The 15,833-nt window shown below is 47.1% G+C and overlaps 1 protein-coding gene across 4 annotated transcripts in view; it reads left to right on the forward strand.

Moving 5' to 3' along the window:
- CCDC149 (coiled-coil domain containing 149) overlaps positions 1-15,833 on the forward strand; it is a 647,083-nt gene that overhangs the window by 180,365 nt on the left and 450,885 nt on the right. For all 4 annotated transcript variants that reach the window (XM_069631872.1, XM_069631871.1, XM_069631874.1 and 1 more), the window contains exon 2: positions 10,041-10,202. In XM_069631872.1, coding sequence (XP_069487973.1) covers positions 10,041-10,202 — 162 coding nt within the window. The remainder of the gene's footprint in view (positions 1-10,040; positions 10,203-15,833) is intronic.

Raw genomic sequence — 15,833 nt, forward strand, 5'->3', positions numbered from 1 at the left:
ATCTCTGGCACTGGGACACAAATAAAGAGGGGCAAACAGCCCATGAGTCAAGACGTGAAGAGTGGAGAATATCAGAGAGAATTCTTTGAATGGGAAAAAAAAGGTAAGTGAACCACTTAAGGGGAAAAAACCTCAGAGTAAACCACCCGAGGAGAGGAGGAACCATAAGACCCAAGAAGGCATTTCACATCTAAGAAGGCATATACTATGAAACTCAAAAGGGTATAGCAACCTGAATCGGAGAAGAATAAAGAGACAAAGAAGGGAATATTGGAAAACTATCCCTAAAGAGGAAGAAGACCCAGAGACATTGTGAAAGAGTGGCAAGAATTGATCCAGGAAGTGACAAAAGACTATTTAAAAATAGCCTACTAAAAAGGAATAGTGAAGAGTAGAAGAGGCTTCATTGCAAGTCTGCCGGTCCGGAAAGAACGTTGCCGGTAAAACCGTACCGGCACCGTTTGCTGGACTGGCTAAATCTGACCTGCGATCCCAGAAACACCATCACCTCGAAGCCACCCCTGCGATGACAATGCACCCGGAATTTGCATCGGCTGAAACAGTGCGACGACTCACCGATGCACCCCCAGTCACCGGCAATGCGTAACACTGTGCTCATTACGCGGACAAGGAATCATTGCCCAAAAAATTGCGGAATCACCGTGACCGTCGTGAGGGTACCACTGGCACCACGGAGATGGAGTTAAACAGTGGCATTTGAGCCGAATCGGGCCACAGGTGCCCACGAGGCCAGCTGCACCACATAGGCAAATGGGAGCCTACAAAAGGGCCACACCCACACCCAGGCCACCTTCAAACACAACCATGCAGGCAGCCACTGTGGCAGCATTTGGGCTAGTGAACCTACAGGCAGCAGTGCATATTGTGGCAGCAATGGGGCAGAGGAGGAGGAGGCTGCACAGGTGGCAAAATGTGAACCCGGTAGCCATACCAAACATAAATGTGCAGCCGGCACAACCCCGCGGGCAGCCTGCAATACTCTGCATCAGGGCCACACCCTGGAACCTGACCCCAGGGCAGATCCACACATTATACCGGCTTGACCGTCCATCAATCATGTCCATCGTCACTCTGATCGAGGAGTACATCAGCAGCCGCATTGCCATCCAGACTGCAATCCCCCCCCCTGCTGAATGTTGTCTCGGAACTGCATTTCCTTGGAACTGGAACATATCAGCACACTGTTGGAGAGCTGCACGGGTTGTCACAACTCTGTCTATCTAGAATACTTGACCAGGTACTGGATGCGCTGCTGACCCACGCGTGCATTTCCCTTCCCCCGTACCCCTGCCCAGGTCATTGCCACCAAGTTGGCCTTCCATGCCATCGCAGGCATGCCAAATTGCATAGGTGCATTGGACTGCACCCATGTCGAGTTGACAGTTCCACATGCAATTTAGGCGGTGTACTGCAATAGGAAACAATTCCACTCACTGAATGTCCAGATGGTAAGCGATGCTGGACAAGTGATCACCCATTGCTGTGCACGTTTCCCTGGGTCAACACATGACTCAATGGTCTTGCGGAATTCGACAATGCCATGCTACGTGGAACACTATACAAGATAAAGCACATAGCTATTGGGTAAGTTCAACTGCCAATGCATGTCCCCTGTGAAAAGGGGTGGGGGGTGGCAATGGGTGCGCACAAATGCCATTGCATGAACCCTGCCCAATGGCATTAACAGTCACCACACCTCACACATTGCAACGCTTCACATTGAAAATTACCACAGTGTGTAAGTACCTACCATGATTCACAAACGGGCCATGATTGTAGTGCTTCTGATTCAGACAGTGAAACCACGAACACTAACATGTGCCATTGCTTAAACTCCCATGCAGGTGATGCAGGATATGCACTCACAACATGGCTGATGACGCCCATACGAAGGCCAAGGAACAGGCATGAGGAGGCCTAAAACAGGGCACACATACGCACACGTGGCATGATAAAGCGCACCTTTGGATTACTCAAGGCCAGGTTCGCTGCTTGACCCGATCTGGAGGCTCATTACTGTACAGCCCAGTCAAGACAGGGAAAATAGTGCTTGCGTGTGACATGTTGCACAATCTGTGCATACGCAGGAACATTCCACTGCCCCCGGGCACAGAGGATGATAAGGATGCTGACGACGATGATGAGGATGGTATGGGTGCACTTCCTGGCAGGGGTGCCCAGGATGGATAACATGCACGTGAAGCACTTATTCCGATTTTTTTTTTAAAGACTTCACATGCGCATCATGTACTTTATGTTTTGCACAACTTTAAATGGTTTGAATGTACATGAAATTAAGGATGTCCACTCGTCACTTGCATTTGAGAAATAGTTTATTCACAACATAACAGGAGTGTTTGGAATTGGATGGAAAAGAAGTACACCCGTGCCCACCACCCAACCAGGCCCCAACCGACTAACCCCACTAAGGACCACCCCCACCTCCCCAATGTACCCACCCCCAACCAGGTCCCAACTGACTAACCCCACTAAGGACCACCCTCACCTCCCCAACGTACCTACCCCCATAAGACAACCCCATCCCAACTATGTGGTTTACAGTCCAATGTTCATCACACTATTTGCGACCACACTTGTGGGTGTATGTGTTCTTCCCGGAGGGTCCGGTCAGCTGGGAGGACCGCCTCCGCGGGCTACTTGCCACCGAACTTGAGGGGGTGCTACTTGTAGATGGCACTGGTGGTATTGCAGCTGGCACATTGCCCATGAATGCCTGTTGGGCCACTTTCATCGACTCGGCCATGGTCGACATTACATTGTTCCCCTCCCTCACCCGCCGTGACAGGACTATGTTAGTGGTTGCGAATCTGCCTATTGCCCGAGACAGCCTACGCACAGTGGTGGCAGTGCTCTCCCTCTTCATTCTGGCCTCCTCGCGCTGCAGCCTGGCCTCCTCATGTTGCAGCCTCGATTTCTGTATTTGTTGCTCTACTAGATGTGTGAGGCAAGCCTGCTGTTGCTCAATGCGCAGGAGGCGGGCGCTGAGTTCAGTGATTGAGGGTGTGGGTGAGCGCATCGGGCTGTGGAGTCCTGTCAAGCTGAAGTCCTGTAGGGGAGTGATGTCTCCCCCGTCATCCTGATCCTGTGGTCCGTCAGCACACTGTTCGACCGGTGCACTATTGCTGCTACATGTATCCTCCTCAATGGTATCTGGACGGTCACTGATGGGTGCGGGAGATGTGGCTACAGGTATTGGATTTGTGGCAACATGCTGCCCTGTGAGTGCTGCAGGGATGGGGGTGTCCGTAGCCACCGTTGACGGTGCCGATGGTTGTGTTGCAGAGGTGCTGGCAGTGGGACCCTGCAACGGACGGGTATATTGGCTCTGTACAATGGTACGTGGTGTGGTCTGCTGCGCAGTATCACTGTCGGTTGATGTGCCTGTGGAGAGATGCAGGGCATGCTGTTAGTTGTATGGCAGGATGTCAATGGGTCCATCACATGCAACGCAATCCTCATATTTTGTCCACATGCATGTACACACATTTGACGGGTGATGCACTAAGGTGTGTGTATCTCAGCTTGCACTCAGTAGCCCGCTGTCTGCCTGTCCTGGGGGGCATTTCTCATGTGCGTGTGGAGTGTGATGTGGGTCATTGGTGGATGTGTTGGGTCACTCTGGGCTTGGCGGGGGGGCAGCATTCACACTAATGGCTTTCGATTCTGTGTACTTACCAGCATCGCCAGGTGGGCTGGCTCAAGCCTCTGCTTCACCTACGCCCTGGATACCTTTGAGGTGCAGGACACTACTGCACCTCTCCTCCCATGTCTGTAGCTTCAAGGGTGATACAGGCCCTCTGCCTGTGCTGGCAGTGTGCTGCCATTAGGTTGCCCACACGCAGCCGGAGATCGTCCCACCGCTTGTGGCAGTCTTTGACTGTGCGCATAGTCACACCAACTGCAGTGCACTTCTGTGCTGCTGCCGCCCAGATCTCCTTGCGCAGCTGCTGAGTGCTGCGCCTTTGGTCAGCACTAAACAGCATTGGGGCATGATCTACAATGTGCTCCACCAGCACTGTCAATTCAGGCTTGCTGAAGCTTGGCTTCCGCTCCGGGTGGCAGGGATGTGCGATGCAATCTTCCCTGTGGTGTATAGCAGATCCCAGTGGTAGTAGGCCCTGTGGTTGCAGAGGATGGCAGTGGATTGTGATTTATATAATGGCCACCGCTCTCCTTCCAGTTTTCGCAGTCGTGGTGTTTCCAGAACCGGAATTTCCATATCCGTGATGGTGGAGGCAGATATGGATATACCACTGCCATGTTTCAGGGTACATACGTATACGTTGGTGTTTGCGTCCCGGCGGTGACACCATTTCTGCAATGGCCTGGTGCACGCGACCGACAGCCCGTAATCGCACCTTATTTCTGCATGGTTGCAGATGCAGTAACGGTGTCACCGCCTTCACAGAAATAATGGATTCCGGACCCGCAGACTTGTAATGAGGCCCATTGTCTTATTACAATCGGGAGAAGGGGACACCTGATCTTATTTAAGTTGGTTAGAATACTGGTAGGGTCAATTAGAACTCGTTTTTGGACAGTGGACTGATTCATTTGTGACCTTCTGACAACTAAGGCAGGGAACACCCACATAGCAACAGGGATAGATAGGCATTACACTTTTTATTTAATAAATACCCAGTAGAAATGTCCTCACAGTGTCCACATCCTCCTTCTGGCCCACCACAGATAGCTGTTTTGCTTCGAGCAAATGTTTTTGTTATGCAGTAATAAAAACATAAATGAACATGAATTAGCTTATTTGTTGCGGTAGTTTTTCAGCAGAGGGTGGTCCTGGCTATGAGGCCCATTAGCGAAACAAAAGAGGTGATGGCTGGAAGGTTAAGAATAAATCTTAAGCTCTGGCATTGCTCTGGGCAACCCTCCAGACCATCGTTCTTCACCTGCCAAGCCATTACAAAAGGGGAAAGACCATATGCAAATCAGGCGTGGTCCCACCCCCAAAGGGGTAGTCCAGCCCGAACTGCTAGGTCACATCCCTTCTGCACGAGACCACAAGCATCCCCAGACATGTTTCAGCCTTGTTGGCCCATTACACTGCAAGTCACTTAAAGAGTCATGAGTTATGCTGAAACCTTACTAATTCAATAAACCACTCCTCTTTCTGATCTACAACTCCTACATTACTAAGATGAATGGATAAGCACGAATGTGTTCTTGCCAAGTCAGATCACCATGTAAAACGGGAAGAACCATTCAAAGGTTAGGGTATCAAGGAGTTCATCTGCGCAACGTCAGATACAGTTTGGACCTGCTCTATTCTATAACGCATACTGGGATGAAATGGAAAGTAGGAGCTGCTTTAGTTGCAATTGTGAACAGGCGAGTACGTTTTATGGTACTGATAGATGTAAGTACTGGGATGAGATTTCAATAGCTGGAGTTGGTGTAAGTGTACTGTTGAAACAGATCTTAAATGTCTTGGCTTGATAAGGTAGTTAAGGGAGTGGTCGTAAAGGGATTTGTGGACAGTGTTTTGAATTGATGGCGGTGGTAATATAATCTTTATGGGGCATATCAAATATGTGGCGAGCAGCATGATTTTGGCCTCTTTCAAGTTTATAAAAAGGCTTCGTGGAATGCCATTGTAGAGGCTGTTGTAGTAGTCTACTCCAAAGGATCCAATTAAAAGGACAAGGGGGGTTTTATGAGAGGATGAAGGTGTTTTTGATGACTATTATTTTAGCAATAAGGATAGAAAATGTTGTGATCTGGAAGCTATTTAGCTTCTGCTTCTTGCATCGAAGACCATTACCTGACCAAGAAGCTCAGGTGACCGTCACACTAGGTGTGAATCAGAATTCCGAACACTGTGACCTATAATGCTCCTAGAAAGAAATGTGTTAGGAGCCCAGACTAGAAGTCATGAGGCTACAATGTGGACACATGGACCACATTATATTCTAAATGTTATCAATGCACACATATTATGTATTATTGTTCTGTTCATGTTTTCTGAACACATTACGAGATGTGATAAATCTTTGTTCAACACGTCCATCTGTTTCAGGACATGTTTCACATGTTTTGTACAATCTACTATATCCCTCTACTATCTTTCTGACTCACTAAGTACGCGCAAACCCTCTGTAGCTTCCTTTAACTTTTGTGTACACTGTTGTATATGTTTTTTTGTCACTATGTCTAGAAAGCTATAGAGGGAAAACTATAACTTTAAAATCTGAGAAATAAAAAAAATTAAATAAAGAAAATGAGGGCAAATAACAAAACTCCCTCTTTACAAAAAGTCCAAATGAGTATGCTACTTTTTGTTGCTGGGTAACTGAAAATCCAATAGACACTCATTGTGAAGTTTAGCCAGTAAATGAACACACACCATGTGCTTAAAGAATTTGATTATTAGGACAACCCACATTATGTAATTGCCTCGGAAGAGCCTGGTTAGGCTACCTTTTACCACCACTGGGCACATGTGCCATGCCTACATGACATGAACTCTGTGTTTGAGAATATGTATCTAGGTGCATTATTACACATATAGAATACATTGGGTATGGCGGTAAGTGGTAAAATTAGAGGTAACTCAGTTACCTCCAATTTTACCACTATGTCAAATTATGAGTTTTGGCTTTAAGTGGAAGATATACCTCCAGCAAAACCCTTGAGGTAAATCTAGCCTCTCAACGCCAAAAATTGGCAGAATTGGCGGAATTACCACAGCGGTAATTCCGCATAAATTGCCCCATCTGACCCAAAATAAATGAAGATTTACACCACGACCACCACTTGGAATCCCGTGCTAAATCTACAGAACCAAGTGGTGGTAACTGTAAATCCGTTTGTTGGTATTTCAGAGGATTTACCTCTGAAATACTGCCAAACTTGTAATGAGGCCCTTTTAGGGAGAATTCTCATAAATGGCTGATTTCCCTTAAAGAGTCCCCCAGCAACTTTGCTGGATTTCTAGGATTTATTTTTTTCACCTGGTAAAAGTGTGAGCCTTTTTCCCACTCTTACATGTGTTTTGCTGTGTGTATTTTTACTGTTTGTGTGATCTTGGGCACTGGAGCCTCACCTACTCCATGTGCACCACTTTTTGTGTGTGTTACACAGCACCTTCAGTGCAGTGACACAGGGTTGTCTTTGAGACTTCCCACTGACAATTTCTGGGTCCCCAGAAACAGGTAAAGTTGCCATTAACCTTATATAGTCACTTTAAACCACAGACCCAGTACCCCCCATCTTACATGGAGTATTAGAAAGGGTTAACTCTTATCCCTTTTTGTATGTGCCTCTTAGAGTCTTGTTTCGCTCCCTTAACATTAAGACTTGGCTGGTGGCAGTAGTAACTACCCTAACTTTCTTACCATGATTATCTTATATAAACGTGGTATTGTTCCTGGTTATTTTAGTAGCCTCGAACATAAACCCGATTGACCAAATACATTTTATTTTGGCTCCGGATGGGTGTTTTCGCCATTTCTTTTTGTTAGTCTTTCTCGTGTTTTTCTCTGCACTCCAAACCGGGGATGATTCCTTTGTTCGCTGTCTTTTCGTGGGCTTCTGCACAGAAGCCCTCCTTAAGGCGCCTGATAGTCTAGAGGGGCAGGATGTGAGGGAGGGATCTTCGGACCCCTGCCATGCGTTGCCTTAGTAACCCAAGTCGCACTGTTGACTGATTGGCTAAGGGGACTGGCCTTGCCAGGCCAGCCACCCTGCTGTGTGATTGACAGCCAGGCTGTATGAATAGGGGAAAACTGCATAGAAAGCAGGTCTCTGGGACTGGAAGAGCAGAGTCGCCACTGGAACAAAAGAACCAACGAGGAACTGGAATAAGAGGACCCCTACCATGACTGAACCGCCCGGTGAAGCCCTGCTGCAGGTCCGATTCTCCAAATCCAGCTGATAGCGAAGATGCTCCAGGAAACTTCTTCCCTTGAGCTGGTGGGACCAACCAGTTCGCACAAACTACAAGCCAGGACCCCTCCTCTGGTCAAATTCGCTGTACAGAGCTACAGTGGGCCGGATAGCCAGGAAGGTCGGACCCTGCTTGGGTTTTAAGGAGCGCACCTTTTATTTGTTGATTTGCTCTGCTGCTGGTTTCTTCCCTGGGTGGCGCAGGACCCTCCAGTCTTCCTACTTCGTGTCAGTCTGACAGTTGCTTCAGGAACCGTGAGCCTGCAGGAACCACCAGGAACGTCCGCCTCAGCTACAGCTCCCTCTCCATTTCAAGGTACTGTGCAAATCCGGTTGTCTGTTTCGGTCAGCCACGGTGAAAGTGTTTGAAATCTTTCTCCAATCCGAAGGCTTGTCCTTCTCTTCTCTTTGAACTCACTTTTCTATGAACCAACCTCGTCCGGAATCTGTGCCACGAACTTTACCGCAAACTACCCTGAACTGTGTGATCTTGAGCAAAAGACTTTTGTCCTATTGACTTTGGCCCTAAGCCTTTTCTATCTGATCTCCCCACTGTAGTCTCTCTGGTTCTATTGCCCTGATTACTTACCTGTTGGTTTTGCCTAAATTTCTAAAAACTTTGTCTTTCCCTCCCTTTTAAATTGCTGGGGTGCCATTTTGCTCCCACTTCATTTTGTGAGCTTAACTTGTCTGGAATTTAAGGGAAGTGGTGTGGTGTATTTATGATTGTGATTTTTGACTTGCTTAGAAAGGTGAACTGTTATAAAACTGATAAGTAAATAAATATATATTCATTTACTTCGAAACCTTGAGTCAGTGTTTGCCTGAACCATAGTAACTGCTGCCCTTTGTGTAACTCTTGTACTGCTCACTTACTCTTGAGATAATTCTGGCTGCTTCGCTACTACTACCACTATAACTGTAGTGCAGGCTTGTACCAAAGGTGAAATTGTACTGTCACTTGTAGTCTTAATTGTGTGTAGTGTTCCCAAAGGGTACTGCATATAATTCTGCCTAACAAGCCCATTGAACGTATATATGACCAATTATACTTTCAATGCCTTTTATAATGTCTTGCTTGTCCTCTGTGCCCTTCAACTATCTCTAACAGATGTTACAGGTCAAGTTCTGTCATAAGGCAGATTCATTAAAAGCACCGCCTCTTCTACACCTTTCAGCGACTACAGTTCTAGGAATCCTTGTCCCTTTTACTCAATAACCTGCCAAATTCATGCCCCTCTTACCTAGACCGAATGGTGCCAGTCTGGCCTTAGTAAGCGGGTGGATTCCTAAAACCATACTGGTTTTAGCTAGGCATGGCCTAACAGTCCATTTCACACCCAGTGGTATTGTAGCCCCCTGACCCTTTTCTGACTATGTAGTTACTATCGGTTTGGTATCCATGCCCCAGCTCTTCCAGATGGCAGGTGACGTAACCCCACGTTTCCCTTCTCCTCCGTTCTTGCTTTGTTACCTCATTCAACAACTGCAATATCCTTCCTGACAGAACAATTGTTTACACCAACGTTTTTTGTCACCTCCTGCCATTTCCTTCCAACCCCTAAGTCGCGCTTTTGCCGTCGCCTATCGCCAGGCATAGCAAGCTGCCTGCATGAACACATATCGTCCATTCATTCCGCTTTATACGCAGGCACTTTAGAGAAGAAAGGTCGGTTACGTATATAAAGCGTCACCTTGGATGCACACATGTGACAAACTAATAATAATCGTACACGCTCATGAGTCTTACTGTGTTCTGGAAATGGATCTGCACGCCTCTTGCTATTCCTGTAACTGCTGTTCTAATATTGCAACGATGGGAAGCACTCGGAATGTGTTGCTGATTTGCTCGGTAGAAATGGACTGGACATCCTCTGCATTGTTTGCAACTAGTGATTGCTTGAAGACCTTGGTGCAGGGGTCCAGGGTACGTAACGGGAGCCAATCCTCGCATTGGCATTTGGGGTAGCAGTGAAGGCAGCAATGTGCTGGGGCCTGGGGCGCCTTTTCTCTCGGGCTATATTTCTCGCATGGGAACTCTTGCCTTTGTGTGTTTTCAGGAGTCTGCATGATGATTTTGTTTTGTCTCTTTCCTCCAGTATCTGGTGTGTAAGAGGAAGCTGGAAAGCAAAAAGGAAGCCCTGCTGATCCTGTCTAAAGAGCTGGACACGTGCCAGCAGGAAAAGGACCAGTACAAACTTATGGCCAACCAGCTGCGCGAGCGGCACCAATCTCTGAAGAAGAAATACAGAGAACTGATTGTACGTATTTATTGCCAAATGTTCTGACGTGCTGGGAAAATCGTAAAGATGCTGTGAAGAGTCTGTTGTCTGATGTTCCCTTTTTTGTTCTCGGACCCCTACCCTTTTTGTTTCCTGCCCAACTTAATTATTATTTTTTAAGAAAACACTGTCGTTGGGGTACATTAGTATACACGGATCTTATGCCAAAAGTTTTGTGCTGAGTTCTAGCACATGAAAGAGGATACACAAGGGGCCAAAGAACAGGGAAAACTAAACCAATGTGTTGTATAGTCCTGCCGTATAGACGTTTTCTGTATTCCTTTTTATCTGTGTAATTCCCAGAGAGTCACACCTGACAAACGGGAAGATAACAAAGCCAGATAAGCATTCTAGTACAGATTGCTGCCCTGTGTCCCGCTATTGTTGAAACAAAGAGCACCTGCTTTGTGCTTCTAATTTAGTAGCCCTAAAAATGTTCGGAAAATATATGGCTCGCCAGCATGGTATATCTGTGAAATGCAGTGTCTAATAAGGACTGGTGGAAACATGTATCTTTCTTCAGGAGTGAAGATGTACAGTTGCACAAGTAAAACATCAATTGTCCCCTCAATTCTACACATTGCCACAGATGGTCTCAGAAATCCACAGACAAAGATGCTAGATTTAGGATGCTTTATTACAATTTTAAACAAATGGTTTGGGAAGGCTGGGCCCGCTGACACTAAGGGGGTCCATACAGCTCTTTCGACCTCCACGTGGGTTCCTTCTATCCCAACCCAGGCGTTCCTAACCACCAGATTTGCCCCAGTGAACTCTAAAGCACGATAATCCCTTCTCTCTAGGACTCGTCTAATCTTTCACTGTGATAACTCCGCTTGTCTCTCCCTCCCGCTCTCTCGCTGATTCTGTATCTCTTCTCCCTCCGTGATCTTGCTGATCTCCATCCCTCTCAACCTCTACCCACTCTGCCTTCTCTCACTTCTATCCTTAATCGCCTTATCTTCTCACTTCGCTTCCGCCACCCTCTCGCTTCCTGCACCTCTTACCTCTGTCCCTCCACTCTTTCTCTACCTGCATGGTTTCCTCTCACCTCTATCCCACATTGACCCCTCCATACTCGTCTGTCACCTGATCTTATCACACTCTTTCTCCACCTCTCACCCCACTATCCTTGTTTTGTATTTTATTTAATTTCTGTAGTGCTTGACGCCTAAGCGCCACCTCACCACTATTGCTTCTACTACCACCTTTCTGTTTCTCATCACTCGCTTGCCCCACATTCTCCATCACTTACACCCCCTCTCACACCTTATATAAATCCCCCCTCTCTCCTTCTCTCTTTCACTCACCTTCTACACCCCCCTCACCACACTACACTCAACTGTCACAGTCTCCTCCGCACTTTTCTCTGCCCTCTGCCTGGCATATTGGTTCACCACCGCTCCACCTGCCCTCAGCCTTCAATGTCCTCCATGTTGGCTGGGTTTTGATAGCCCAGCCTACCCACTTCCAACACTCCGCCCGGCTCCCATTTGTCTCCCCGGTCACATACTCCTCTTGACCAACCTCTGGGTAAGCTATCCCTCTGGGGTTGTGACTTTGCCTGGAAGTGTTAGAGTGCTTCTAGCCTCACACCCTTTTCTAGTCTCCGTTTGTGCAATGGTAGATATTTGGTCAGAGAATGCTAGTTTTCCATGTGGCTTTCTTCATGTACTAGTGAGTTTGGTTTCCAACTGCTTTTGAGGAGGATTTCCTTGTCTCCCCTGCTCCCTTGCAGTCTCATCTCACTCTGTTTTCTGTTGCTCCACCATGTTCCTGGAATCTGTTTGAGGTTGGTGGGTTAGTTGTTGGGTATCTTATCACTTTTGAGCAAGGAAAATACCAGTCTGTTCTATTCCTGGTCTCGATTCCACTCCCCTGGTCCCAACCTGAGTTTTCTTGGTTGCGCCCAAGTGCAGTCTGGGAGATGCAGTTCTAAAAAAGACAAACTAGATCTCTGGCTTAGAAAATAGGCTAATGGCCATTGTGGAAGGGACAGCAATACCAACAGGCATATATAATACACACTCATTGGGGGCACACAGGAGGCAGGGCCTGTGGCCTCGTCAACTTCTTCAGCCCGCCTCTGTGGTACGACTGGCTCTGACCTGCACTCTGGTAGGCTGCCGGGCCCAGGTCGGGAGAGATGCCTGTTCCCCAACTGACAGGTTCAAGCCAGTGATCCTGTCGCAACATACATCATCCCATTTCTTATTCGCAAAGAGTCTGTTATTGCTAGCCAACAGAGGGCACATTTTGAGTCCTGTGTCTTTCTGAGGCTTAGACACTGCATCCTTTGTTTAATGGATTTTCCTGGGACATATATGGTAAGCAGTGGAAAATTAAACAGAACTCCAGATCGTCTTTCTCTAGTTTGCAACTTTCCCTTGTTATCAGTTTGCTGGACTTTGCTTTGCAGAGAAGAGGAGGATCTGTGTATGGGGCTTGCTGAACTCGAGGTTTTCATTTGCCTGTTAAGAGTTACTCTTGTCAGTGGCCCCTGCTTTTCTTCTCCCCTTCCCAGTTAACATTGTACAGCTCTTTGAGGCTGTTTCAGAATGGTCTCTTTGTGTGACATCATTGATTGAAGCTCAGTTGGCTAAATTTGACACGGGACAGAGCTTCCTAATCCTTTAAAATAATCTTATTTAGGGGAAGACAAATCTGATCCAAAACATTATAACATGCAGGAAATATTGTATCTGTGATACTGAATCACACTGTTTTTCACTGTTCAGTAGACATTCAGTTGCCTCTGCAGCATCTTTGGAAGGACACTGGGCACTCGCATGCCCCTGTAACATCACTCTGCAGATAACTGCTGAACCCATATGCATGCATTAGTATTGGCCGAACCACAAACCCTCACCCATAATGATAGGCTCACAACTTGTTTCAAGTGTTGGCAATAAAAAGGCAGTAGGATTTTATTGTACAGATATGGGTTATGACAATAACAATATCACATATCATGATGGTATCATACTTTTGGGCACCGGGTCCTGAGGTTACCCCCTCGGATCAGTGCCGCCTTCTTGTGTCCCACGACTTGTGGGCACCATACAGTGCCTTGTACTTCTTTTTGTTCTTCTCCCCTTTTGTAGGGTGGGTGGGTTCTGTGGTAAAGAAGCAAGAAGATTTGGAAGACACTGAGTAAACAGTGAACCTCCTGTTTGCTTGGGTCCCCGTTCAGGGTCCACAAACAGATTGTGTTTACTCTGAGCATGCTGCTCTCATTTATAGGACCCAGGGAGGCCCTGGGTCTTTGTTGTGTATGTGGTGGGGGCTGCTGTTGTCGCAACCCCCGGCCGGATAGCCGACTGTCTGACCCCCTGGTGGGGGCAGATCTTTGAACCTGGGCCCTGCCTGATGGTTGTTTCCTTATGGCGCTTAGCACCTTGCTGTTTGGAGGAAGGGTGCGATGACTGTTCGCACCTTACCCTTCCCTGGCTTTTGTGCTGCCGAGACTGCGTGTCTCCGTAGCTGGGGGGGAAGGAGAGGAGCAGGCGTGGGGGTTTGGGGCTGCCCCTCTCCCAGCTGCCGATGGTAACAGCAGTTACCCTGCCTCGCTTGTGGGATGCCCATGCAGCATTGCCCAGAAAGTGTGTTCATCTTTCGTGTTTCTTCCTCTGCTGAACTCCAAGATCCCTAGATATGATGCAAAGATTTTCTAAAACCAGGATGCATGAGCAAAGATAGTGGCAGAACGTGGAATTGTTGCTACAAGTTTGAGAAAACTGCTAATAGCAGCTGGTTAGTGGTATTCAGAAATCGTTAAAAGAAACTCTCAAAACCATCCCCCTTTTTCATGAGACAACTTTGAGCATTGAACTTGCCTGCAATAGGGACCGCTTTGAATGTTTATGCCTGTTATGTGTCACCAGAGGACTCTGTCTGTAGCGTCGAACTTGTTGATTCGTGATGCTGCCCTCACCCAATGTTCATATGATAATAAACGATAAAAATAAATACTTCAGTGTCCAAGTCTAAAGCACTTATACAAAGAATCATTAACAAAACACACCATACGTAAAAAAACACCAGAATAATGAAAATGTAGCTCATCAAAACCTAGGCTCGCCCATTAAAAACCTGGAAAGACCAAGCAAATTTTGGGTGGGAGAATGCCAAGTCGGACATGTGCAAGGACTTGGAACTCCACCTCACTCAAACCTAGAATGGAAGTCTTAAATTAGTATGTTGGAGATGTGCTTAGCGCTTATTGTTTCAACTTAATTATTTCCTTTGATTCATTAGCTGCTGTGCTAAATGCAAGCAGCTGGGTAACCCTCAGTTTAAGTTCTTTATAAAACTTCATAGCAAAAGGTGATTGCTCATGTTGTTGTTCATTTGCCTAATTCACCATTCGGTATAAGGAAACAGATCCCTGGCTGATATAGTTAGATCTGTGTTGTCACACCAAACACGTTGCAACTCGAGAATGTGTCAACAGTTGCTATTAGTAAATTGTGGGCCCTATGCCTGTCCATCTCTCTCGCCTCCTTTGGGGTCCCTCCCTAACCCAGGCGTCGGTAAATCCTGGTTAATGCTGCCAAACCTTAACCCCTACTTACTTAGTAGACTTCTAGTGAGTTCACTCAAACTCACCTCTTCCTCTGTACGCTCAGCCCTCATTTTACTCCTCCTGCCAATCCTCTATATCTTTGATGTTTCACGCCTCTTATTTCCCACGTCACCCTTTGATATTACTACCCCTCTGGCTGACTTCCAACTTCTGTCACTTCCACCACTCCCACTACTACTCTCCTTCTGCTTCACTATTCACACACTCTCCTTTTACACATTATCATTCACTTAACATTACCACCTTACACTAACTCCTCACCTGCTACAAAAACATGCACTCGCACACTGCAGAACCCCTTTCACTCCAATGCCAATTACTCGCCTGCTGCACAATTCTCTTCTACATACTGCCACTCCTTCCTTCCTCCTGGTGATCTCTGTGCCATCCACCTCCAACTCCACTGACCTCACCCTGATAACCCACCCTTCCTACTTCCTGTCCTGGGTTCATATCCTCCTCTGTCCCCAGGGATTGGTCTCTTTTCCCTTGCCAATCTGGCCTGTTCTTTTCCCGATGTTGCGTGTGTGCAGGTTACATCATTTGAAGTAGGCATCGAAGCAATGCCCACTTTCTGTTCGGGATGTCTGAATTAAGTCTGGCAGCCAAGGAAAGTCAATATTTATGCTCTGACTCTGGAACCCCTTTCGAGGGTTCTTGGAGGTGCGTTCCTTTAGTGAGGGTGGATCCGGCTCCCTACTGGCTCCCTGGTGGTCCAGAGGGTCTGTGTGTTTGTGAACCTTTTCCTTGGCTGCATCCTCTTGCATACTGTCCCACTTCTTCTTTCTCGCACAGCTGGTTCCTATTCTGTTGGTGCTCCTTGCTCTTCCTCTGTGGTAGACGCTATAGAAGGAACCGAGGAATATGGACAAGTACCTTGTAGAAGCATGGCATAAGGAACAAGCAGTCTGCACAGAAGTATTTTGGGGTTTAGGATCTTCTTGCCCTGGGTTACTAGCCTTTATTTCCTGGGTCAAGGGGCGCTAACCCCCATTTGACAAGACCAGTTTACAGGGTCCATGCAT

This window comes from Ambystoma mexicanum, chromosome 6q (genome assembly GCF_040938575.1).
Source record: "Ambystoma mexicanum isolate Mex_15411 chromosome 6q, UKY_AmexF1_1, whole genome shotgun sequence".
Lineage (NCBI taxonomy): Eukaryota > Metazoa > Chordata > Amphibia > Caudata > Ambystomatidae > Ambystoma > Ambystoma mexicanum.